Raw genomic sequence first — 24,623 nt, 5'->3', positions numbered from 1 at the left:
TTATGCACACAAAACAGAACCACTTATCTGGAGCACATAGGATGGGATTTTTCTGTCTTGAAATGTCTTTTAGACCTAAAGTGGCAATAGAAATTGAGATCTCAGAATGGTAGTCACACAGTTACAGTGCTGCGGAAAGCCTAAGGCTCATCTTCCCAGCTTGTTTGAGAAGCCCTATTGCTCAGTTGAGTCCAAAGTGGTCGCCTGAGATTCCCCCACTTTCTGGAATCCAGGGGTTTGAGTGATTCAGTGAGACCAATAAGTAGAAATTCTTGTGCTGAGGGGACCTGGGGGCTCTGAGCGACCCTCTTCCCCTCCTCCTCACTTGCTGTGGAATCTCAGACAAAAAATACCAAAGGCGGTGGTGGCAGGGATTGGGGGGGTTGTCTAGGGAAAGGGCTAAGTAAGTCAGGTGGTTTTGAATCACAAGTGTCAACAGAGCTAGAATGTCACCATGGAAGAATGAAGGTGTGGGAACATAGTGGCTAGAAACACAGGGTCTTTCCACTTGGACCCTGTTGTCAGTGGATGTTGGAAATAACCCACTCGTTGGGCCAATGTAGCTGGGGAGTTTTGTTTCTGACCTATGGCCAGATCTCCTGAATAACTCAACTCTACAAACTTGGCCTTCCTTGTCAAGCTGTAGCAGAAGATTTAATAGTGCTTGCTGCTTCATGCTGGACACTATAATCAAATTCAGAGCCAAGGCGCAGCCAGTCTTGGGGAGGTTTCTTGATGTTCCCTTGGCTCCTAATAACATTGTCTCCTCCTTCCATTCTGTTTACCACATGCCATTTTGTCAAATTAGAACTTGAACTCAAAAAAGCAGATGCCTTCTTTCAGATAAGGTCGAAAAATTCCCTTGTGGAAGGAAAGGGGGCTGGGTTTTCTCTTGAATCTTGGTACAATCCAAGGAGTCACCTTTGATATATGACTTACTATAAAATAATGCCAAATATGAGAAGATTTTCTTGCATCCACCTAACTAGGGCAGACCTTCCTCCTTGAGGTGTCCTTACTGGCAGGAGAGGGGGCAGAAGAGAACATGTCCTTCATGGGGATTCGGTTTCCTGCTCAAAGTCTCCTAATGAGTGGCTGCAGGCTTCTCCAGGCAATGCTGGTGCCCTAGCTCTGACCCACCCCCAGTCCTAACCCTTGTGGAGGTATCTTGTGGTTCTTCATTTCCTACTTAAAAGTTTTTATTTTATTCTTTTTCATTATGAAAAATTTCAAACATTGAAATGAGTGGGAAAAATTGTCCAGGAAATGCCAAAATGCCCACATTTTGGGCTGAATTATGTACCCCCCCCAGATTCATATGTTGAAGCCCTAACTCCCAGGACCTCAGAATGTGACTGTATTTGGAGTTTGGGCCTTTAAATGGGGTGACTAAGGTTAAATGAGGCCATAAGGGTGGGCCCTAATCTGATCTGACTGGTGTCCTTAAGAGGAGATTTGGATACCTAGAGACACGGAGGATGCTCAGACAGAAGAAAGGCCATGTGAGGACATAGCTAGGAGGTGGCCATCTGCCAGCCAAGGAGAGAGGCTTCCAAAGGAGCCAAACTTCCCAACACCTTAATCTTGGACTTCTAGCTTCCAGAACTATGAAAAAAATTTCTGTTGGCTAAGTCACCCTGGTACTTTGTTATGGCAGCCTTAGCAAACAAATACACCCACCACATAGATTCTGCCATTATTATCATTTTGCCGTATTTACTCTCACATATCCCTTTGTCTTTCCTTCTTCTTCCCTTCCTCCTTCTCCTCTTTCTTCCTCCTCTTCTGCTTCTTCTCCTCCTCCTCCTTCTTCTCCTTCTTCTGGATGGATTTCAAAATGAGTTGCAGATTCATTGCTCACTTTGAAGATTAAACTATTCAACAGAAAAGGCTGATGTTTGACTGAAGCCCACTAGCACACACCATTGAAGCTTCTGTGGCCATGATGGGTGGGGCAACTAGGATTGTCTATTCATGCGAGTCTATAAACCAGGAAACTAGGGCCCAAATGGGAAGGTTTGATTAGAAAGGCATGGAACAGGGTGTTGGTAAACTTCTCCAAGCCCAGCTGGCTGAGACAACACCTGCCATTTTTTTCTGAGCTTCCCTGATCATTGTGTCTGGCTGGTAGCTAGGGAGAGAGGTCACCACTTTGTACTGGTAACAAAATCTCCAGAAGTCTCCAGTGTCAGACATCTGGATTCAGGCCTGGCCTACTACCTACTGGCTGTGTATGACCATAGGTGTATCCTTAAATGAGGATGATAATACTATTTTGTATGGTTGATATGGGAATCAAAGAAGGATAGTGAATGCTCACAGAATAGTTCCCATTGTTGGTGTAATGTTATCTGCTATAATGAACAAGCACCAGCATTGTGGTGACTTCATCTAATCAAAATTTATTTTATGCTCACCTAACAGTCCAGTGTGCCTGGTTGGGGGCAGCTCACCTCCATGTTGGCATTCAGGGATGCCAGTGCCTTCCATGTGTGCCTACACCATCCTCTAAGGTTTGAGTCCTCTGTACTTAGGCAGAACCATTTGTAAGCACGGTCACAGTCTTGTGCCCCAGCTCTTTACACTCCAGGGGGCTGGGAAGTACAGCCACCTCTCAGGGACAGCTCTGGCCTCTGGAAGGAGGAGCCCACATCTGGGGGAGTGCAAGCCTTCTCTGCACAGCCCCAACTCTGAGGAGGTCCAAGATGTAAAGTCAGTGGTGGGGAGTTAGAAGCCGAGTGAGTCTGCTAGCCAGGGTAGGGCCAGGTCGGAGGGAAACTTCCCTACTCTACCAAGACAGCAGTGAGAGGAGCAGGTGGGGCAGGAAGCATCTGCATGGAGAGCCATTCCTCAAAGACAGGGTAAGTTGACCAACAAGAGGGCCCCTTCTCACAGGGCTGTGTGCAAGATCCCTTTTGAACTCTGACTCCAGTTCTGTACGCTCTGTGTGGCCTGGGTCAAGTGACGGTCCAAGAGTTCTTTTCTCCTCTATAAAATGAGGATAGTGCTGCTTCAAAGATTAAAAGCAGTGGTGCATGGAAGTGCAAGGTTGTCCTTGTTTCATGATGAGGATTTTCCTAAACCAGGGTCTACAAGTATGTAGCACAGGTGCCATGCCTTCCTCTGATCTCAGGGAGGCCAACACTGTTAAGTCATAACCCTCTTTCCTCAGAGTCCTTCTTAACACAGTGTTCCAGGAAATCTCTACTGATCAGTTCCCATTAGCAGATAGGTTGAAAACTCTTTGACCTCCAGAGACTAGATCTTGGGCTTATTCATTTTTATATCCATTATCTATATTCATTTCTATATCCATAGCAATACATCCATTGCTATATCCATAGCAAGGACTTGGCACATAGGAAGTGTTTGACAAATGGAGCAAAATGTGTTCCAGGGCTCTCTTGGAGGTGTTTACTTGTTGAGATGGTACGGAAGACTCTGTTCAAGACTGTTACCCCAGATGGAAAGCCAGTCTCCCTTCTCTTCCCTTTGATGGGAAAAACATTGGACTCAATTCTGAATGCAGTAGGAATAAGTGGGGATTTATAGCCAAGGAGCTCTTTGGGGGGAGGGGGTGGGTGGATAGAAAATTCCTAAGAGGAAACATCAGGGCTAGGGGGATTCTTGCTAAACCCAGTTAAGATAATTCTTGCTGGAGGGAGGCTAGGGTGCTAAGATATCAAGGGTAAGGGGGATTGAGGAACTTGATCAGGTATCAAGGGTGGGGATTCATTCTCAGTGGACTTTGCTGGATTCTTGCTAAAACTGAACTCTTTAAGGACAGACACAGAAACCCAAGTTCAAGGCCTTGTTAAGAACCTGAACAGGGGTGCCTGGGTGGCTCAGTGGGTTAAGCCTCTGCCTTCAGCTCGGGTCATGATCTCAGGGTCCTGGAATTGAGTCCCGCATCGGGCTCTCTGCTCGGTGGAGAGCCTGCTTCCCCCTCTCTCTCTGCCTGCCTTTCTGCCTGCTTGTGATCTCTCTCTCTCCTCTCTCTCTCTGCTAAATAAATAAATAAAATCTTTAAAAAAAAAAAAAAAAGAACAAAGTTTGATCAAGGAAAGAGTCTTTGTCCATGGAAAGTTAGAACCCATATCGTCCCGTGTACTTCTCTGCCCATCCAGGTTTGGGGATGGGACAGCAGACTTGAGCTACCCTGGGGCTGGTGGGATCCTAGGCTGTGCCTTTAAACATTCAGGAGTTTTTGCCTCACACAGGGGACTCTGGGTCCTTGAGGAGGATGCTGAATTATCCAGGCTTCAGGATCTCTCTGTGCAGCAGGGGTGAGAGACACAGGGCAGTGTGGGAGACACACAGAGGACTCTGCTCTGGTCCAAGACAGCGGGGAACAGGCGTGTGGCAGCAGGGGGACAAGAACTTCTGGATCAGTGCCCAGGGAGGCGGCATTCCAGAAGTGGACTTCTGGCCTGGTTGATAAATACCAGAGCTGCAATTAAGACAAAATACTGTGAATATGACACCTGTTGACAGCTGCAGGAAGGCCCCGGAAACCTTTTTTATGAATTGGATTTTGCAGGCCATTCTGCTGGGGTAAGCTGGTGCCTGGGCCAAGGAACCAGAGGGAACTCAGCAGGCCGGCTGCCTAGAGGGCACGGGATGGCTGACTGGGGGAGAAGGGGAAAGAATGATCTTCCAGTCCTGTCCAGGGCCCTATGAAGGACCATTTAAGTCTCAGAAATCATAGCCTTTCAGAGACTGCTTGGAAAGGTCTTAGAGCTCATCTGGGCCAATTGCTCTCATTTTATATTTGGGGGAACCAAGGCCCAGAGGGGAAATGAATTGTCTAAGGTCACACAGCAAGTTACTAGTTACTAGGGTTGGAGGCAGGATTCCAGATCCTAGGCTGGCATGCTTGGCTGCAGACCAGTTTACAGTAGTCAAGCGTACATCTAGGCATTTGATTCTAGGAGATTCAGCTCTTTGTGCTTGGAGAGACAGAGACAGAGAATGAGACAGAGTCAGAGACATAAAGACAAAGAATGAGATGGAGTCAGAGACATAAAGAGAAAGAATGAGACGGCAAAGAGAGTTGTAGGAGGAGAGCAACATGGAAGAGACAGAAAGAGACATTCATGGGCCTGAGTCGTCAGGTTCAAAATAGAGATTCGAACAGCAGCGTACTGGACAGGACCTCAAGGACCATCTAGGCCAGTCTCCTTCATTTTTACAATAATCAAAGTGCAGCTGAGTGGTTTACATGTGTAAACCATTTTAGGAACAGTTTGACATTGAATGGTAAAAAGGAAATGCCTTTGATTCTAAAAAGTGGCAAAACTTCCATCTGCAGGGGTTTTTGAGAGGGATTTGAAAAATGAAGCACTGTGGGAATATCACCCAGCACAGGGACATTTGGGTATATGTGGTGCCACTGCTTTTTCCACAACAGTCTGGGATTTAGGACTGAGCACTCCATGCCCTCCCTGCTTTCTCTGATGTCTTAGGGTCTGTGTTTCTGAGAACAGAGGGAAATACTCTAGAACAGAGCCTAAACTTTCTCCTCCCTTACTCCTTTCATCTTGGTACCAACAAATCTTCTCTGCTTTCAGAGTTCAGCTCACTTCTTCCAGGAAGCTTTCTCTGATTTCTCACTTATATCCCTCCTCCAATTGGTACCCATCACTTCCTGCTCTAAATCCTTCCAGACATCCCCAGCCCTCTATTAGCCACTTCTCTTTTTGCTTTTTAATGCAAAGTAGTTATCTCTGAAAATGTTAATTAAAGAGCCCCTATTCTATTCCAGGAACTCTGGAATCCTTAGCTCTCATCCTCATAATAAACTACCAAGGTGGGTTTTGCTTTACCCATTTTACAGATAAGAAGACTGATGGGCACCTCGGTGTCTCAGTCATTTAGGCATCTGCCTTCTGCTCAGGTCATGATCCTGGGGTCCTGAGATTGAGTCCCATGTCAGGGTCCCTGCTCAATGGGGAGCCTTATTCTCCGTCTGCCTCTGTCCCTTCCCCTTGCTCCCAACCTGTGCTCTCTCTCCCTCATTCTCTCTCTCTCAAATAAATAAATAAAATTAAAAAAGAAAAGAAAAAGAAAATTGAGGCTGAGAGAGAGTGAAAAACTTCCTCAAGGTTATGGACCTAGTAAGTGGCAGCCTGGGTAACTCCAGCCTGGAGTTACCCAGGGGCCTATATTCTTTCCATGACACGGAATGACAGGAGCCATCTAGTGGTTGAGTCTTGCATATATTTGGCATTCAATGTGTGCTTCTGAATGAATGAAACAGTAAAGGAATGAATGCACACAAGGAATATCCTTTCTTCTGAAGGCTATAGCTCAGGGGCTTGCCACCTAGAGCCTGCAGGCCAAATCCAGCCGGCTTCCTGTTTTTGTAAGTACAAATTTAGTAGACACAACCACATTCCTTTATTGTGTTTGGTTGCTTTCATATATAATAGTAGAGTTATGTTGTATCAGAGACCATGCAGCCCACAGAGCGTAAAATATTTGTTACCTGGCCCTTTCCAGAAAAAGTCTTTTGACTCCTGCAGAAGCTTAGATTTTTACTAGAATTGTGTGTATGTGTGTGTGCGTGCGCGTGCGTGCGTGCATGCGCGCACATGCTTGTGCACTGGGTATGTCTATAAAGTTACCAGACAGATTCCACATGTATCTGGTACATGCCACTTCATTATTTTACACACCGGCTTCATCTAAAAAGGTTTGCTCCACCAGCCCTTTTGAAATTATATATATATGTATATATATACATATATATACGTATATATATACACACATATAAATATATATTGATTATATATTAACTAGAATTATATTATTTATATATTTATATATTAATTATACATTTAAAATAATTATGTCATTAATATAATAATATATTCATGTATATAATAAAATATATATCATGTATATGAAATACAAATTTCAAATATATGTATTTGAAATTTGTATAATTTTAAAAGTTAAGTTTAGCTTGCTGGCAGCACCTTGGCACAGACATGATGCGAGCCATGAGCCTGATATCAGAGATCTTCGCTGAAGTAGAGGAGGGCAGATTCCCCCAGAGCAGTCGCAGTGGGGGTGGACTTTGAGGCTTGCCAGAACAGTATTGACAGGGGCAGTTTCTGGCTAAATGAAAAGCAGCCTTTTAGACGGGTGACACTCCCATTTCCTCTTGGCTGGCAGGGGTGATCAGGATTCTGGGCTCCCAACCTCACCTCCTTCCCTGGGAAGGGGGCACTCTTCCTCCCCCTAGGGGCCCCCCTCCCCCACACCACCAGTGCACTCTCTTGTGAAGCCAGAGCACTGCCTACCTGTTCCTGCTCCCGGGAGCCAAGGACTGGCCTCTGGACCCCTGGCATCTGGGCCAGAAGCAACACCAAAGCAGGGATTGGCTGATTCCCACCCCAAATGCCCAGCTGGGAGTGCTCGGAGGCGTGACAAATCTCAGCCTGTGGCCAGCGTGTGTTCCCTGGCCAGTCCCTCCTTGGGCCTTGCCCACAATGACCGGTTTATCACTCAGCCTCACTCACCTGCTCACCGTCTCAGGACTGCTCCTTTCCTCAGCTTACTGCTCGGGTGAGTTGTGTGTGTGTGTGTGTGTGTGTGTGTGTGTGTGTTGTATGCCTGCATATGTGATGTGTGCGTGGTTTTAGAAAAAAGGCTTGAGAAGCAGGTTTGTTCTGGGTGCTTTTAGCCTTCTTAAAGTCTTAAACTTCTCGACCACTGCTAGAATTGCTCATAAAGGGGTTTGATGGTGGAGTTGGTGGGGACCTTGATATACACACTCATGTGTGTACATGTGTGTGTGCCCCTCTTGTGACCTTAACCTTGAGGCTACAGCTGCTGCTTCTTTGGCTTTGAAGTAACATCACATACTGTGGTCTGGGCCAGCCACGGTATTGGGTGGCTGAGACATTGTCCATTATTCTCCAGGCTGATGGCTTGGGTCATGTGGTTACTGCTCCAGAGACAGTCGCCACCAAACTGCCAGATCATCTCCTCTGCAGGCTGTGCCTTCACCTGCTCCCCGTGCCCACACAGGGCCCACTTGCAAGAGGGCAAATGCTTACCGTGGTCTTTCAGAGACATTCAAGTACCTTCAACTTTTAGCATCAGAATTTGCTTTTCAAGGTGTGTGGGATATGGGAGTGGGGGTTGGAGGAAACGCTTGGTAGGGTGTAGCCTTCTCTGGAATCAGTGGGTCAGGAAAAACTTCGGGCAAACTAAAGCCAGTTATCTTGAGAACTTCACTGCAGCTGAGACATCCGGCTCATGGTCAGGACACTCGGTGCCACTTGGAGCACGTGCCCTTCACCTCTTCTCTCTTCTCATCCTTCTGGTGCAAGTTCCGACAAGGAGGGAAAGGCCCCAGAGTGGGAGGAGGTAGAAGGAAGAAGTTGGGCACTCCCCCAACTTTGGGACAAAGTGCAGAATAGTTAGCAGATGGCTGCACCTAGAATTTTCCTACCCTACAAAGGCAAGAGGCTTAGGCGATTTGGGTGGCTTCTCGACACACATTTGCTTGATTGGGCAGGGTGTGGGCAATGCAAAAACGGGAGGCAGAAACAGAAAGGCTGTCTCTTATACACTAGGGGGGTGCTGGTCTCGTGAGTGGGAGGTGCAGGCAGACAGAGTGGTGATCCTGGTGTCGTGTGCATGAAAACAGAATGTGGAGATGGTTTGGGCCAAACTCCTTGGGGTGTAGGTAAGGAACCTGTGTCTCAGAAATGAGTCGTAACTGGTCAGAGGGTCACTTGTCCCCAGACTCATAGCCTTTGATCCAAGTCCCTGTATTTCCAGGAGTTTTAAGTTCAAGTGAACTACACTTTCCAAGTGCCCCAGAGTCAAGTGGGTATTGAGGCAAAGGGCAAAGGTGGCATCTACAATGGTCGACAAAACAGAAATGAAAACAAAAATCCAACATTCACCACAGGTCTGCATTAAACCCAGCCTTATTTCTCCCCAGGAATGGGCGCTGCAGCGGTCACATACAGTATGACTTCAGCGTCTTTAAGTGAGGGCAAGTGGTCCTGAAATTCCTCGGGAGTTGGCATTTCCAAGGCAGCTGCCTGGGCCTGAGCCACGTGGCACACCCAGGCTCCTGCTGGCCCCGTGTTCATGCATATGTGGTTGTTTCCATTACCACAGAGCCTGATGGGGCTTTTCCAAGCTGGACCCTGGGCTTAGACATGATTCCATGGAGGCAGCCTAGTCCTGAGTGAGACCTGCAGGCCACTCGGATGGCACCAAAATAGACATGTGAAGTCCTGGCTTAGTTGACAGGAGCTGTTCCCAAACACATCCACCTGATGGAAATACTCTGAGCTGGAATGAGCCGTAAATAAACTAGACTGTGCTAAAAACAAACATCTCCAGGGAGTCGGGGGAGGGGGGTGGGCAGAAATAGATGCTCTTCACCTGCTGAAAGTGAAGTCAAGGTCAAGGGAGAAAGGGCGAGGAGGGATGGGGAGAGGTGACCAGGGCAGATGCCTCGGCGGGAAAAGCAACTGATAACTTGCGTTCACCGAAGAGTTCTCCAGTTTCCAGGAAGAAAGAAGAGAATGGCTTTAAATGATTCAGGGCCTCTCATCCATGGAAGACCACAGAGAATGTGCGGTAAAGGGAGGCCATATATGGTCTGGAGAGATCAATGGTGCACATTAGCCATGTGAATGCCAGCCTCTCAGGTGCTCCTGGTGGGCAGAGGCTTTGCAGAGAACCGCAGCCTCAGGCCTTAGCTGTCTGCTGAGGCCAAAGAGCAGCGAAGGAGAAAGTGTCGCTGGGGGTCGTTGAGACGGTTCTGGCCACCTTCACCACCCGCCCAGGGATGCACAATGGAAGGGATGTGCAATGGAAGCTGCCTGTCCCAGCTTACTCAACACGCCAGGAAAGACGCTTGAAGGAATTTGAAGAGGGGTGTGATTGACATTGAAGTCAAGTTTTATAACAATGTAGCTGTTGTATTTTTCCCCCTAAGAGAGAGAAAGCAGCCTGTGACAGAATGGATCTGCCGCTCACCACTAGGCCATGGTGTTTTGTTGAATGAAAGCCGTTTCATAGAACAGCATCAGACAAAGGTCAGTCTGGGGCGGTGATGACCCAAGTTAAAAACAAGGCCACTGTGCCACCGTATCAGACCACCATCCAACCAGAAAAATGGCCAGCCATCCTTTCGTCCTTGCTAATATGAGTGAATACTGCTGCTTTACTACCCCCAGCTTCCGTCTCCCTGTGCTCTTCTCTTTTTCTGGATAAGAATCAAGGTAGTCACATACTAACTCTCGCTTCCCAACTGCATCCAGTCCAGAGCGAAGCCAGACTTGGCTTCCTCGAGAGTCACTCCCAGCATCACCTAGTGAATGCCCAACTCCCAGGACAAATCCTTTCCAACAGCTTCTTAGGAGATGCCGCACAGTCCGGTGCGTCCTCCCTCAAATGAGTCAGTAGGGCCAGTTTTGTGCAACTACACATGTCCTCCTGATGGTGTTGGGTTGGAAGCCCTCGATACTATATATTTCAAGTAGTTGTTATGGGAGCCCCTTGCCTTCTTCCAAGCTCCTGACTTGTATTTCCACCCACATGTGGAAGAGTGTGGAGATCAAGAGGAAGAACCCTAGAAACAGGCTGCTGGTTGTATGACCTTGGGCAAGTTGCTTCACCTCCTAGCCTCAGTCAACTGATCTGTAAAGTGGGGATGTTGACAATAGCATTAACTCTCAGGGTTGCTGTGAATTTGCACTGAAGTAAGTGTGTGAAGCACTTACTTCATTGGTGCCTAAGCAAGCATGTAATAAGTATTTGGGTTTTTGAAAAGTTATTATTATGAATTCAGCAAGCATTTGTGGAATACCTAGTGTATGTCAGGTACTGTGCTAGAACCTGGGGATTAAAAACTGGCTCCCATCCTCCCAGAAAGCACTGTAGTGAGGGAGAGACAAGGAACTGTTTCATCCCACAGGTAAGAGTGAACATGGGGGTAAACCCAGAGAAAAACATGGCAGAACTCTCAACCTCGGCCTGGGAAGTCAAGGAAAGCTTCCTGGTGGAGGCGGCACCTGACAGTTCTTGATCAATGAGTAAGAGTCTCCAGGATTAGGCTAGGTCTGGGTGCAGGGGATGAGTGGGATATGAGCAGAAGGGCCTTGGCAGCCATTCCAGCTCCACAGGCCTTGCTGTTTGCAGGTCAGGAGCACCAGTCAGGTGTCTTTCTGCAACCCCCACCCCCACCCCCCCACCCACCGCAGCCTGGTCCAGGCCTGGCAAAGCATGTGCTTCAATGAACAAATGTCTAACACCAAATTTGACAGCTTTCCCCACAAACCAGTGCCTCCTTTGACATTTCCATCTCCTACTCTGATCACTGTGGTCCCAGGTCCCTGCAACCTCGAAACCATCCTTGACTCTCCCTCCTCTTGTGCTTCTGTGACACACTGCCCCACCTTCTGTTTCTTCCTCCTCAGTAATGTTTGCATCCGTCCCTTCCTTTTTGTCCTCACTGCTTCCCTGGCCCGGTCACGCTACCCCCACCTCTGGCTGTTGCAAGACTGTATTGATTTTTTTAAATTGTGTGTGTTTGTTATATTTTTTTATGAATTTCATTTCAGGACAATGAAAGGGTCTTCACCAAATATTTCTTACAAAGGAGGCACTGGGGTAGGGAGGGCCGAGGGCCACTGGCACAGGCTTGTGGAATGCTCCTCCCCTGGGGAGTGAGTGTGGGGGGTGCGCACAGAGCAGCCATTCCTCCGGAGCACCCACCAGCTGCCTGATGTCCATAGCCAGGTCCTGGAGCCCAGGGTGAAAACAGGAGGCAAGCATGGGCCCCAAAGAGACAAGACTGAAACTGGGTTCAGGCCGAGAGAAATGTGGTAAAGTGACCTGCCTGTTTCTGTGAGACCAGAGGTTTGAGGAAGGGGTAGAGGTGAGGGTACCATCCTGAGACCCAGACTGGGAACTGTAAGGTGACAGCTGGTGGCAATTATGGGCATTACTGCTGTGAATATTCTAGTACGTGTGTTTCAGCGAACATATACCCACTTATCTGTTGGTAAATACCTAGGAGTGACATTGCTGGGCTTTGGGGGATACCTGTATCCAGAAGACAATACCAAGCAGTTTTCTAAGGAGGTTGAACCAACTTACACTCCCCTTGGCCAATGTATGAGTTCTGTTTGTTCCACGGTCTTGCCAACATTTGTTATTTTCTGTCATTTTCAGTTTAGCCATTCTGGTGGGGTATGTAGCAGCTACCAACCCAAAGTTCGGCAGCTGTGGACTGGATAAGTAGATTGTGGTGTTGTCACACGGTGGAACTCTAGTCCGCATCAACAGCCACAAGCAGCAAACGAATGACCCCCGCAAACGCTATGTTGAGCAAAAGAAACCAAACACAGGAGTTCATATTGTCTGATTCCCTTTATAAAAAGTTCCAGAGTTGACAGAGTGACTCCCTGGGGTTAGAAGTCAGGATGCTGAAGAGGGAGAAGCGCAGAGATCAGGCAGGAGCTCATGGGGCTTGTGGATGCTGGGGAGTGATTGTGTGTTTTGATCTGGGGATGTGTTTCCAGGCTGTGTTCCTTTGCAGGAGTCTGTTGGGCTGTAGACTCATAGCCTGCATCCTTTCTGTAAGGTATACTTCAACACTGAGCATACACTAGCATTGAACAAGGGCAAGACCCCACTTTCCGTAAAGCTCTCAGGGTCCAGGCCCCTCCTTTCATCTCCTCACACTCATGTATTGAGTCACTAGACTGTAAACTCTTTAGTCCCCATGTGACACCAACTGTGTGTGTCTAGAGTCAAATAGATGTTTTAAGTCAGGGCTCCGGGTCTCTTATAATCAACGGCACCTCGGGCCCTGGCAGCCGGCTCCCTGACCAATTCCCTCTGAGCCCACTGTCTAGATAATTACCAGGCACTTCCTTCTCCTCAGCTGTTAGAAGTGCATCATAAGTCTGAACTTTGCCTTCCTCGTCACATCTACAAAATGACAAGTCCGTCCCTGAAGGGGGAGAAGCAGGCTTCTAATGGTCACAGGGTCCATACCATCTGCTTGTTTATTAACCACCCCCCTTCAGCGAAGGCTGGGAAGGGTTCCATCAAGTAGCAAACAGAAGGTGTGCTCACAGCTAGCGGGTTAGAAATTGGATTCAAAAATCTGGCATGTCCACCTGGGTCTCTCCAGGGTCCCGTGGGCATGACAGAGGCCCCAGCAGTGCCCCCACACTAATGAGCAGCAGTTTTCTCTGCACAGCTCTTCCCGGCCTGGATCAGAAGAAGCGTGGCGGCCACAGAGCATGCTGCCTCCTGACGCCCCCTCCCCCACCACTCTTCCCACCACCTTTCTTCAGAGGGGGCCGAAGTCTGGTGAGTACCTTAGGACTCACAAGGAAACAGAAATGCAGTCTCCCTAGTGCCCACTGCACAGCCCCTCCTGTCCCCCCACTAGAGGTGAGCGGCCTCCAGAGAATTCTTGAGGGATCCAGCCCTTCACTCTCACGCAGCAGGCTGACCCCTAGGATGGGCATTTTGCAGTTTCTGGTGTGTGTCCCTTCTCCCACTGTTTTAAATAAGTTATGGAGGGAGATTCTTCTCAGTGGGAAGTTGGATTTGGCACAGTGTCCTGTCTTCCTGAGACCAATGAGGTAAATTTAGAACTTCTGAGGCTTCTTTCAGCTGCTCAGATATGGAATTTCTCCTTTCTTCCCAAGTGCTTATGAAATTCCCTTCCACTGCCCATATTGAATGTAGGCTGTTTCTGTGAGGGGACATGAGAAATGGTCCCTCGATAGCCATACTGAGGTGTGAGCGGGAACAGAATTTGAGAAGAGGGCAAGAGCAGGATTTGGGAAGCTGAGCTAGAAGACAACAAGCCAGGATATCCTAAGGACTTGGGATTCTCAAATTTTTCCAGAAATTCTAAGATCTGTACTGCCCAGTACAGAAGCCACTAGCCATATGTGACTTAAACACTTTTAATGCAGTTCGTTCCAGTTGGGATGTGCTGTCCGTATATAATACACACTGAATTTTGAAGACTTAGTATGAAAAAAGAATGTGAAATGACTCAGTAATTTTTAAATATCGAATATCTGTTGAAATGATAATATTTGGGGCATACTGGGTTAAATATATTATTGAAATTAATTTCACTTCTTTCTTTTTACCTTTCTTTATGTGGCTACCAGAAACTTTAAAACTACATATGTGGCTTGCACTGGTGGCTTGCCTTATATTTCTGTCAGACAGTGCTGTCCTAGACATTGGATAAGGGCCCCTGAAAATGAGCTTCCTAACTCCATCCAAAGTGGCTATTTTATCTCTATAATCCATTCAAGCCAGGTATGTCTCAAGAGAGAACAGGAACTTGGGGCCCAGAAGGTCTTCTTGGGACACCCTTTGGGGTGTCAGGGAACCACCAGCCTTAAGGACTGGACTGGGGAGCAGGTCTGTGTCCAGGGTGGTCACCCTTCTTCTGTCCCCCAAGTCTGACCTATCACCATGTGTTGCTTTGCTTGGAAGCTTCTCTCCCCAGACATGAAGAATCTTATCCTGGAACTGGAGACTACGCCGTCCTCATGCACACAAGGATCGCTCGGCTCCCCTGGGCCGCCTGGCCCCCAGGTTGGTGCATTCCACCAGATCCTTTCCTGCTGTCTTCTGTTCAGAGCAGGGAAGCCCGCTGGAAAGAGTCTCTTGGCACTGCCCCTTTTAAAGTGATATAGGCACTGTTTTGCCTTCTCCAAGATTTTATTTATTTATTTATTTATTTATTTGTCAGACAGAGAGAGAGAGAGAGAGCACAAGCAGGGGGAGTGGCAGGCAGAGGGAGAAAAGGGCTCACTGCTCAGCAGGACCCTGGGAACATGACCTGCGGCGAAGGCAGACGCCTAACCGACTGAGCCACCCAGACGCCCTTGTTTTTCCTTCTCTAGCTCCCCTCCAGCTCCAGGGCCATGTGGATAGCACACTGGTTTTTCCTCTCAGGGTCTATTCTGGCCTCACAGCCTCGATTTCCTCCTCTCTGCAGTGGGGATAACAATTATCCCTGCAGTACTAGATTTTGGTGGTGGTGAGGGTCAAAGTGAGCGGCCGCCTACATGGATGCGATGGTTACTGTAATTACCATCAAACACCTTGTGACACTGGGTTGTCCCTTCTGTGACCATTGACCCTTGCCAGTAGCCTGAGAAGTGCCTGCTTTTGGTGTGGGAAAGTGGAGGTGATGGGGAACTCATTACCCTGAGCTTCATTTGGCGCCCAGATTCGACAGTCAGGCAGCCCACCGCTCCCCACTGAAGCTAAAGGAAGTGTGAGGAACAGGCACAATGTTAGAGAAAGGATTTTCTAGGCAAACAGGAGTACCCTCCAGAGACCCTGTCTCACAGACCCTGGCTCTTCTGGCCTACCTGGGAGCAGGCGTCCATCAAGAAGGAACATCCCCTGGCTGGGGCTTAGAGCCTGTTATGGGATGGGGAAAGAGGGTCCAAGCAGCAGTCAGTTGCCCAGGTGCCTTCCGAATTCTGTCACCCCTTCCTGCATCACCCCTTCCTTCCTTCCTGTGGCTTCCCATCATGGGACACTAAGCACCAAACTCCTCACCCTGGGTCCCAGAGCCTCCCGCCCCCCGGACGACCCTGCCTGTATCTCCTGCATCAGCTCAGACTACCAACATTGCCCAACTGACGTGCATCTCCTGGGTCCTGATGCATGTCAAGCTCATTCCAGCCTTAGCGTCTTTGTGCTTGTGGCCCTGGCTGTGTGGAATGTTCTTCCTTATTTTTACCTTAGAGACGCCTTCCTCAACCATCTAGTCTGGAGTAGACTTCCCCATCCCTGTCCGTCCCGATGGCTTGTTGCAATTCTCTGCATCATTTTCTCATCTTGTTATAGTGTTCTTACTGGTTTTGTTATTGTCCTTGGCCTCTTTGGTTTTCCCTTTGTAAAATACAAGCTCTCTGGCAAGGACTGACCAACTGTGGCCTACAGGTCTGGTGGCCGTCTGTTTTTGTAATCAAAGTTGTACCGTCTTGGGCTGCCTTTGTGCCGCCAGGGCAGAGGTAAGTGGTTGTGACAGAAATACCGTATCTGAGGCAGAGTCTATGAAATTTGCTATCTGCCTCTTAACAGAGACGGTTGGCCCATCCCTGGCCTTGAGAGCAAGGACATCACCTGTCTTGTTCACACGTTGTGCCCAACTCACACCAGGGCACAGGTTGTCGTAAGCTTACCATAAACATTTGTCAAATGCAACATAAACAGGACTTTGGACCCAGTATTGGCCAGAGGCTGCCACAGAGGGGCTGGGAAGTTTGCAGAAAGGCAGGACGGGCCCCCTGAGAGGCACCTCTGCCATGGGTCTCCATCTTCTTCCTCCGGCAAACTCCACCTGCCTCAGTGAGTGAGGACCACAGGAGATGGGAACGAAAGGGGTTTCTTTGCTCACTTCACACCAGGAGCTCTCCAGCCCTGCTTGCACATCTGGACCCTCGTGCAATCCCTTTGGGTCCTGCGGAGAATGTGCTGCCCAGGTGTGGCGGCGGGGGCTGGATTTGTAGCCCCCTCTGTTGCCTTAGAACACAGCATAAAATGCTGTTCCCAAGTAAAGTGAGATCTGTGGACCAGATGCATTGGCATCATCTGGGAGCTTCACACACACACACACCCTTCATACACACACCCCTACTATCAGAATCTGCATTTTAACAAGACCCCCTATTGAATTTCCTGCACATCACAGCTTGAGAAGCTCTGAGCTAGAGCACAATGGCCTGATAATAAGAAATGAGGGAATGGAAGAGTATTCACTCATCCTGCCTGGCACGGGCATGGTCCTGGGGCCCTCTGTCACCCTGGGCTCCTGGGCTTTGGAGGAGCAGGGAACCTCTGCCCCACTGAGCCACACTTTCTGGAAACACTGGTGCCCCCCCAGGCTTTGATCCTTGAGGATTTGTATACCCGGCACCTTGCACTATCCACCCAGGCTGGCCCACACAGCTCTGAAGTGAAGGGGTATGGCACCTAGGGCCAGATGGGGGGGCTGGTGCAGTCCTCAGTGGGTCCCTGGGTTGGGGGGCTGGGGAGGGAGGGTGGTGAGATCACCCTTCCAGGAAGCCATCTTTCCACCCAAGGATGCCCAGACCAGGAGGAGTGGGGAGAGAGAGAAGGAGGGAGGAGGGAAAGGTTGAAAGGGAGGTTAAAAGAAGTGGTGAGATGGGGGAGGGGAGGGAGAGAAGGGGAAGAGTAAGAAAGGAAAGGAAATAACTCTCCCTACTTCCCTCCTTTCCCCCAGACAGGAGAATAAACCAAGACGGTGGTTCCCAAACTTATCTATTCATTCGAATCCCCTGGGAACCTCAAAAATCCCTGACGTCTGCGCCCCTCTCCTTGCAATTGTGATGGAATTGATCTGGGGTGTGCCCTGGCCTTTGGGATTTTCAAAAGATCCTCAGGGAGTCTCATGTGATAGGTGTGGGAGCTGCTGAGGGGGCTGCTTGATATTTGCACAAGTCTCATAGGAATCAGATTTCAAACAGGCTTCGCGTTAGGCGTGTCCACCTGTAGATCTTGGGGATGAAGTAGTGACTGGCTGGGAGTTGATGAATGTCCTCTCTGCTCTACTAGGGAATTTGGAAAGCAGTTAGCCAGCTGAGCATTTCGTAGACCGTGTGAGCACAAAGTAGCTGCATTCTGGCTGGGAGTGTGCCAAGCTTAGTGTAGTGGGTGCTAGAATCCCTGAGCTGGAATCAGCCCCACTCCTGTGGCTGGGCAGTGGGACAAAAATGCACCATCGCCCACGTTCTTAACATCTCAAGGAAGGCTTTCGCTGCACCTGGTGCCCATAGAGCCAGCACAGGAATCTCTAAGTTGGCCGCTCCTGTGTGCAAAGCAGAATGTAGCCCTTATCAGGGCCCCAGGGAAAGTTGGTGAAAGCAGCTAAAAAGATAAGAGAGGTGGTGAAGCCTCGCAAACAGCATTTCTTTAGTTGTAACCATGGCACCACTGGAAACGTAGCTCCGAGAAAGCTGGAAGATGACAGGGAGACTGGGTTGGAGGACACAAGAGGGTCCTTCATGGGGTCCTTGGAGCCCTTGAGTCTGCCCAGGAAACCAAACTGCTGGAGGATTCCAGTGCACTAAGGGCCTCCCTCCCAGCCCTGCCTCCCTCACCCACTGTCCTTATTTATTTCTTTCATTTCTTGTCTTGATGATATAGGGTCCACCGGGACTTCCTGGCAAGATAGGACCAAAGGGAGAAAAGGTATGAGCCACTATTTTCTTCAGTCCACCTCTCCTTGGTAATTCCAGCCTATATCCTGGGGATGCCACTGAGAATTTTCTGGTTGAGATTTCAAAGCATGTGCTAATTCTGCCTTAGTGCATGAGGAGGGGCTCCATAATGATGGGGCTGCTGCTACAGGTGTGAGATCCCACTGGTGTGTTTCAGCTTGGCCCACTGACATGGCAGGGGTGCTGTGAGCGGCCAAGCAACCAAGCCACATGGTCATGCCCAGCCATCAGCCCTACTAAGCTCTGTGCTTCCAGAACTTCTCTTCCAAAGCAGCCTCTGCTTACCTGTCTTCTCCATCCACAGGGGGAGCTTGGCCTACCAGGAAGGAAGGTATGGTCCATGCTGTTCTGTCAGCATTATATGGGCAACTGTGCTTTGCGGGGTGGGGGGGTGTTGTATGCATACCTAGGGGTGGGTGGGGGGGACCAGCAATGCACTTCCTTGGGCCCCAGTTCCCAGGCGGACAATGATCACACCGCTGTTCTGAGGATGACAGTGGGCTCTTTCGGCCTGTTCTTTTGCTAGGAGCTTGAGCCTGCTACTACCAGACATTTGGACTTCTCCCAGGGGCTGCCAAGTCTGGCCAAATTTCCCCCAACCTCAGACCATCTCATCCTGCCATCCGTTAGAGAAACCCTCCACCCCAAGCAGTGGTACAAAATGACTCTCACTGTCTATTTAGTTATACTGGAACAAAGTGCAAAACAGAAACAAATGTCTTTTGCCTTTTGGCCCAGCTGAAATAAATGGGAGTCACTTAAGGTCACGGGTACTCTGAGTGAAGCAAACACATGTCATCAAGATTCTCATTCATGTCAGGAAAGAGTAAACCAGCAGCCATTTCCTGTGGTCAGTGGATGTTGGCACTGAACCTGTAGGTCTCGGAGATAGCAGGAGGAGCAAGACTTTGGCCAGAAAAGATGCTTATGATTCTAATCACAAATTACTATTTTTCTGGTTGAATGTTTTACTCCAATGGTTTCATTATCAACAAAAGCCTCAAACAGACCTTTGCAAAGCAAAATTTCATTCCCCCAGGGCTCAACTCATAGCTCCAGGGTAGGCATAGTGGATATCTGAAGTGCTGGGCTGCAAAGGATTCTGGGATGGTCTCCATACTTAGAACTAATGAGGACCCTGATAGATCAGCGACATCTGCCATGAACATGGACGGCAAGAGGAGAAATCAGTACACATGCCAGCATTTGTGATCTCTGGTTTAGGGGTTGAGCCTTCCATGTGTCTGGCTAGGCTAGCTGTGAAATTAGCCAATGAGTGCAGAGGTTGAGATGGATCCCAAGTCCCTGCTCCCTCTTTCTCTTGTAAGGCTAGCTCTTCCATAGCTTCTGGCTGAGGCTGGTTTCCCTAGAAGCAGAGGTGGAGGTCACGTGTGCAAGTGAATGACTTATGGGCACTCTCTCGGGTGGATCCTGAGGGGAAGGGCAGTTGAGTGGTATAGGGGAAGAAGCCCAGCCTGGGCATGCTGACACAAGAAGTCCACCTTCAGCCTCATTCCTAGGGCAGCTCTGGAGTGTGAACTGCACCACAGAGCTTGTCCTGCCTTGAGATAAGGGAGTTGGGCTTTTGGCTGCAGGGAGAACAGGTTCATAAATTGCTGGGGATCCCAAATTGCCCATGGGCAAATTCCACAGTTGCAGGTTGCAGGCATGACTTGTGGCAGCAAGGCAGAGAGTCCTGGGGGAATGGACACAGTGAGCAAGGGGAAAAGCTTCTGGGGGAGTACCAACAGCATCTGCCAGTACACCCCAAACAAAATCCTATCCCATTCTACACTGGATCCTTGGGAAGAACCCATTGCAATGCAAGGAACGTTTGGGTGGGTGGAGTGATCAAGATCAAAAAGCCAAGAAGTTTAGAATCCCTTCTCTACCACCTTCGTTTCCCCTCCCCCACCTTCCATTTCTTGGATAGAATAAGATCTTCTGTGTTGACATAATGTGATACCGAGGACTTGAACTTACATCTATGTGACACAATTTCCGAGGCTATCAGTCCTTGGAGGGTGGGGATGAGGAACCCAGAGGCCATGTTTAGGGACCCCACAGTTCCCTTTGAGCCCACCAAACAAATCTCATTTCCTGGAAGGAGGGAAACAAACCCAGTCGTCCTGACTTTTGTTGTTCACTTTTGAAGGGTAGACCCGGCTCCCCGGGTGTTCCTGGCATGCCTGGGCCAGTCGGCCCTGAAGGACCCAGGGTAAGTTTGGTACAGTCTTGGGGCTCATGTGGTATCAGAACATGAGGGAAGAAAATATCAGCCTTCTTGGCCTTTGGCACATAGTGAAACTCATTTCCTTTGGAGGAAGGAGAATAGAAGATGAGCACTGCCCAGAGGTCCCCAAATACTTTCTCCTTCACTTGGACTACAAGATCTTGGTCTATCCAATAGCTCTGTGCCTGTTGGGGGCGGAAATGAGGGGCTGCTGCACTCTCTCATAGGGGCCCTGGTTCTCTTTTGTCCTCAGAGTTAGCATGCAGTTCTTTGGTTTCCCTGAGCTGTTCACAAGAGGGACTTGTGTCTGGAAAGCTGTTGGCAGGAGACTGGGGGTTAAAGGATGGGCACTGACCTGCTGAAAAAACTGGAGTCCTACATTTAGACAGGGATTGCCTAATGCCAATGAAATCCCATTCTTCAGACAGATTATGGGAAGCTGACACATCCACATCCGTAACTTTGTTTATATTCTTCTCACTTTGGTCACAGACTGTTGGGTGCAGACTTGACCTGTAGAAATCAGGGATGGGCAGGTGAATGTCTATAGGCTCTGATTCACTTACCAGCTATATTTATTATGGGAATAGAAAACTGTGTTCCCGGCCCTCTTAGGAAAAGTCCCAAGGAAATCTTAATAAAGATCAAGTATTTTGGATGAAAAAATAATGCCTGAACTGAGATGTGATTTAAATGTAAAATACATAACAGATTTCAAATATTTATTATGAAAAACAGAATGTAAAATACCTTGTTAATTTTATAGTGATTATATGCTTGAAATGATAATCAGATCAAACAAAATGTTATTAAATTTCAATTCACCTGTTTTAATGTGACTTCTAAAAAATTCTAAATTAAGTTTAAGTATCTTATATTTCTACTTTTTAGCCCTGGTACGGAATTTTTAGCACAGACGGTTCAGAGCCTACCCATGAGTCTTAGTCCCCTGTCTCAATAATGCAAGCTCAGAGGCTGATGTTCTCTCTATTTTGCTGCAAACCTAGAGTGAAAGTATATGGAAATACCTGAAAGGCCGTCTGTCTGCAAAGAACAAAGCCGGTGAAGTTTTTGGGGGTGCTGACACTTGGTCCTATGAGGCCCCAGTGCCCCCAAGCTCTCTCCCCACCCTCTCACAAGGCACTCAGAACAGAGGGAGCATTTATAGCATTTTAGCATTTAGTTTGGAGATCTGCTCTCCCTGGGGCAATTTCATTTTATGTTTAATCTCAAATACCAGGATGAAGCTCAGCCTTGAACCCTTGGGAGTGAACAAGGGAGGATGTGGGGTCCTCAGATTCACCAGCCAGCCCTGATGGCCCTTGTTCCATCCTAATCCTGTCCATGATTCTCCAGTAAAAGTCACTGTAGGTCTTTTTTCCCTTCTTCTTCACAGGGTGAAAAAGGTGACCTGGGTATGATGGGCTTGCCAGGGTCAAGAGGACCAATGGGCTCCAAGGTCAGTGTGTTAGTCTAGGTGGACATTCCCAGGTCTTCTCTCTAAGGTTCTGGAATAGCTGCTCTCCACAAAGATGGGGACTGGGTAGGGCTGCCGTCCCAGGTGTGGGAAACATCAGAGATATTGGAAAGCCCAGCACCAGATTGCTTGCCTTTACCAGCCCTTTAGGGGACAGCATCCCTGGGACACGAGGCATAGAGATGTCTTTCCTACTGTTCTTTTGGGCAGGGATAGTCAAGTTCCTGAAACAACAAAGCAGGTGGAAACCTTGTTCAGGCTTTTATGAGTAAGAAAAACAATGTATGTTCTTTTTAGGCCTAGGAGAAACATAACCCTCAGGGACATCTTTGTGTTTACTGTTAGAACCCCCACTAAAACTTGCAGCACGAGGTGGGGACACACCTCACCATCACATTCAGGGATTCCTTCTACTCTTGCATCAAACCCAAAGGTCTTATAGAGCTGATCCTAAATGCACCTTTTGCTTTCTTTTAGGGTTACCCTGGATCCAGAGGGGAAAAGGTTAGTGTTTATCTCTGATGGCTTCCCAGAACCTGGCCTGGGCTATTGGCTCTAGGGCCAATGATGAGCAGAGGACAGGCCCAGGTTTCTCTTAAGTTAGTGACTATAGTGACCTTTCCTAGATATTCCCACAGCCTTTGTCATTGGGCTGAGAGAGCAGGGAGGGGTCTCCTGAGGCAGGGCATGTGGACAAGGGAGGAGCTCCAGTGGAAGTAGGGCAGAAGAACAGTTGAAGGTTGTTCTTGGTGGAGAGGGAACATTGCTTGCTTGAGGGATACTGGAGGATGATGGCTGACATGTGTCTTTAAACTTCCATCACACAACTTCTCATCTGCCAAAAACCAAACCAAACCAAACCAAATAAAAAACCCAGCCAGAACCTGGGGACCAATTTCCTACAAGATGAGAGAGGATCTGGAATTTTCTGTGAGTTGTCTTTTATTAAAGCAAAAGGTCTTTGTGGTATAAATAAAAGGTAGATCACAAAACGTTCCTTCCTTGGGCAAGTCACCTAAACTCTGAGCCTACTTCTTGGCCTATAAAATGAGGGTGTTGGCTTAGGGAACTTTCACTGTGAAATGCTCCAATTTTCCCTCCCACATATTAACTTTGACTCTCTGTGGTTTCCTCCTAGGGATCCAGAGGTGAAAGAGGTGACTTGGGTCCCAAAGGAGAAAAGGTAATGGCCTTTGCACGGAATGATAAACTACAGTGAAGTCGTAGCCCCTTGTGGGCTGTCCAGCTTACTGGCTGGCTGGCTGACTGACTGACTGACTGGGCTCTTATCTTGAAAATGGCCAACCACTGGGGTTATGGACATTGGGGAGGGTATGTGCTTTGGTGAGTGCTGTGAAGTGTGTAAACCTGGCGATTCACAGACCTGTACCCCTGGGGATAAAAATATATGTTTATAAAAAATAAAAAATTTAAAAAAAAAAGAAAGAAAGAAAATGGCCAACCACACTTTTCCACAGCTCTCTCGGGCCCTCTCTCAGAGAGAGTCACTCTGTGTGTTGCTCTCTTCACAGGGTTTCCCAGGATTTCCTGGAATGCTGGGGCAGAAAGTAAGTACTTACAAGTAAAAATAGGCCTTGGTAAAAAAAAAAAAAAAAAAAAAAAATCAGACTTTCTACACACTACTCAAAGAGCTCTGCCTCTCTGTCCAGAGAGAAAGTGGGTTTTGCCATGGAAGGTTCTGGTTTGGAAGAGGAGCAAGTTGCTGTGCACATCGATGAGAGAGAGTGCCAGTATGGTCTGAGACCACCCTCCAGTTCAGTAGGAGGGAGAAGACCCACCATCCGGGTAGAGAGGGTTTTCTATGCCTTCCTGACTATCAGAGGGCCATGGTAATGTTCAGAAGCAGAAGGCATCATGGCAGAGGGATCAGATCTGAGCCTCTACGGTCAAGGGTCCCAGCATGAGGCACAGGCATCTTTGGCCTATAACCATTGCTGGTGACAGTCAACTCAGACCTTCTTTGAGGGCAGTACACAGAGTTATTTTAGCTGGGTGACAGCAAAAGTTTTTTTCATTTGATGGTTAATCTTTTTATTTAAACAGTTAAGTATGTAGTGGAATTTCATGGATATCTTGCTGGGAACAAGGCTTGCTAAAAATGGAGTTCATTCAGTTGACTTAAAGAAAAAATATCTAGCAACTAACAATAGAGTGGTATCCCGATATGACAAAAATTATGAAAGTGGCAATGGACTGGCAGATTTCTGGAAACTTCTATGTAGAGTTAGGGCCTGGGGAAGAATGGGGGGTTGGTGAGAGGAGATGTCAGGATAAAGAGAGCGTGAGAGCATACCTAATTGGCCACTGAAAACTCCTCTATCTAACGTTGTAATGGTGGTTCCTCACTCTGAAAGCCATTGACCTGGGTGGGTGTCATTTTTCCTAAGCCCTAGAGCATAGTATTCTTCAAATAAGCAAATGCATGCTTTCTTAGAATCCTAGTGGGTTTTCTAAGTTTACCTTAAAGTTTTCTTTTCCAAACTCAAATAAACAATTTTTATCTGACCTCCAGCCAGGAGAGCATATTTAATAATTTCAGTCATCTCTTATTACTATTTATCACTGTCTTAAGCTGTCAAAAACTCTGTTCTTGTTATTCCCTAGCTGG

The 24,623-nt window shown here is 48.1% G+C and overlaps 1 protein-coding gene across 1 annotated transcript in view; it reads left to right on the top strand.

Moving 5' to 3' along the window:
• The window catches only part of COLQ (collagen like tail subunit of asymmetric acetylcholinesterase), a 55,215-nt gene that overhangs the window by 12,278 nt on the left and 18,314 nt on the right, over positions 1 to 24,623 (top strand). Inside the window, exons 2-10 of the mRNA XM_044252497.1 lie at positions 13,250 to 13,362; positions 14,518 to 14,619; positions 18,211 to 18,255; positions 18,589 to 18,615; positions 20,440 to 20,502; positions 21,914 to 21,976; positions 22,472 to 22,498; positions 23,133 to 23,177; positions 23,527 to 23,562. Coding sequence (XP_044108432.1) covers positions 13,250 to 13,362; positions 14,518 to 14,619; positions 18,211 to 18,255; positions 18,589 to 18,615; positions 20,440 to 20,502; positions 21,914 to 21,976; positions 22,472 to 22,498; positions 23,133 to 23,177; positions 23,527 to 23,562 — 521 coding nt within the window. The remainder of the gene's footprint in view (positions 1 to 13,249; positions 13,363 to 14,517; positions 14,620 to 18,210; positions 18,256 to 18,588; positions 18,616 to 20,439; positions 20,503 to 21,913; positions 21,977 to 22,471; positions 22,499 to 23,132; positions 23,178 to 23,526; positions 23,563 to 24,623) is intronic.

The sequence above is a fragment of the Neovison vison genome, chromosome 6 (genome assembly GCF_020171115.1).
Source record: "Neovison vison isolate M4711 chromosome 6, ASM_NN_V1, whole genome shotgun sequence".
In the NCBI taxonomy this organism is placed as follows: domain Eukaryota; kingdom Metazoa; phylum Chordata; class Mammalia; order Carnivora; family Mustelidae; genus Neogale; species Neogale vison.
This window is presented reverse-complemented; position numbering and strand designations above follow the sequence as displayed.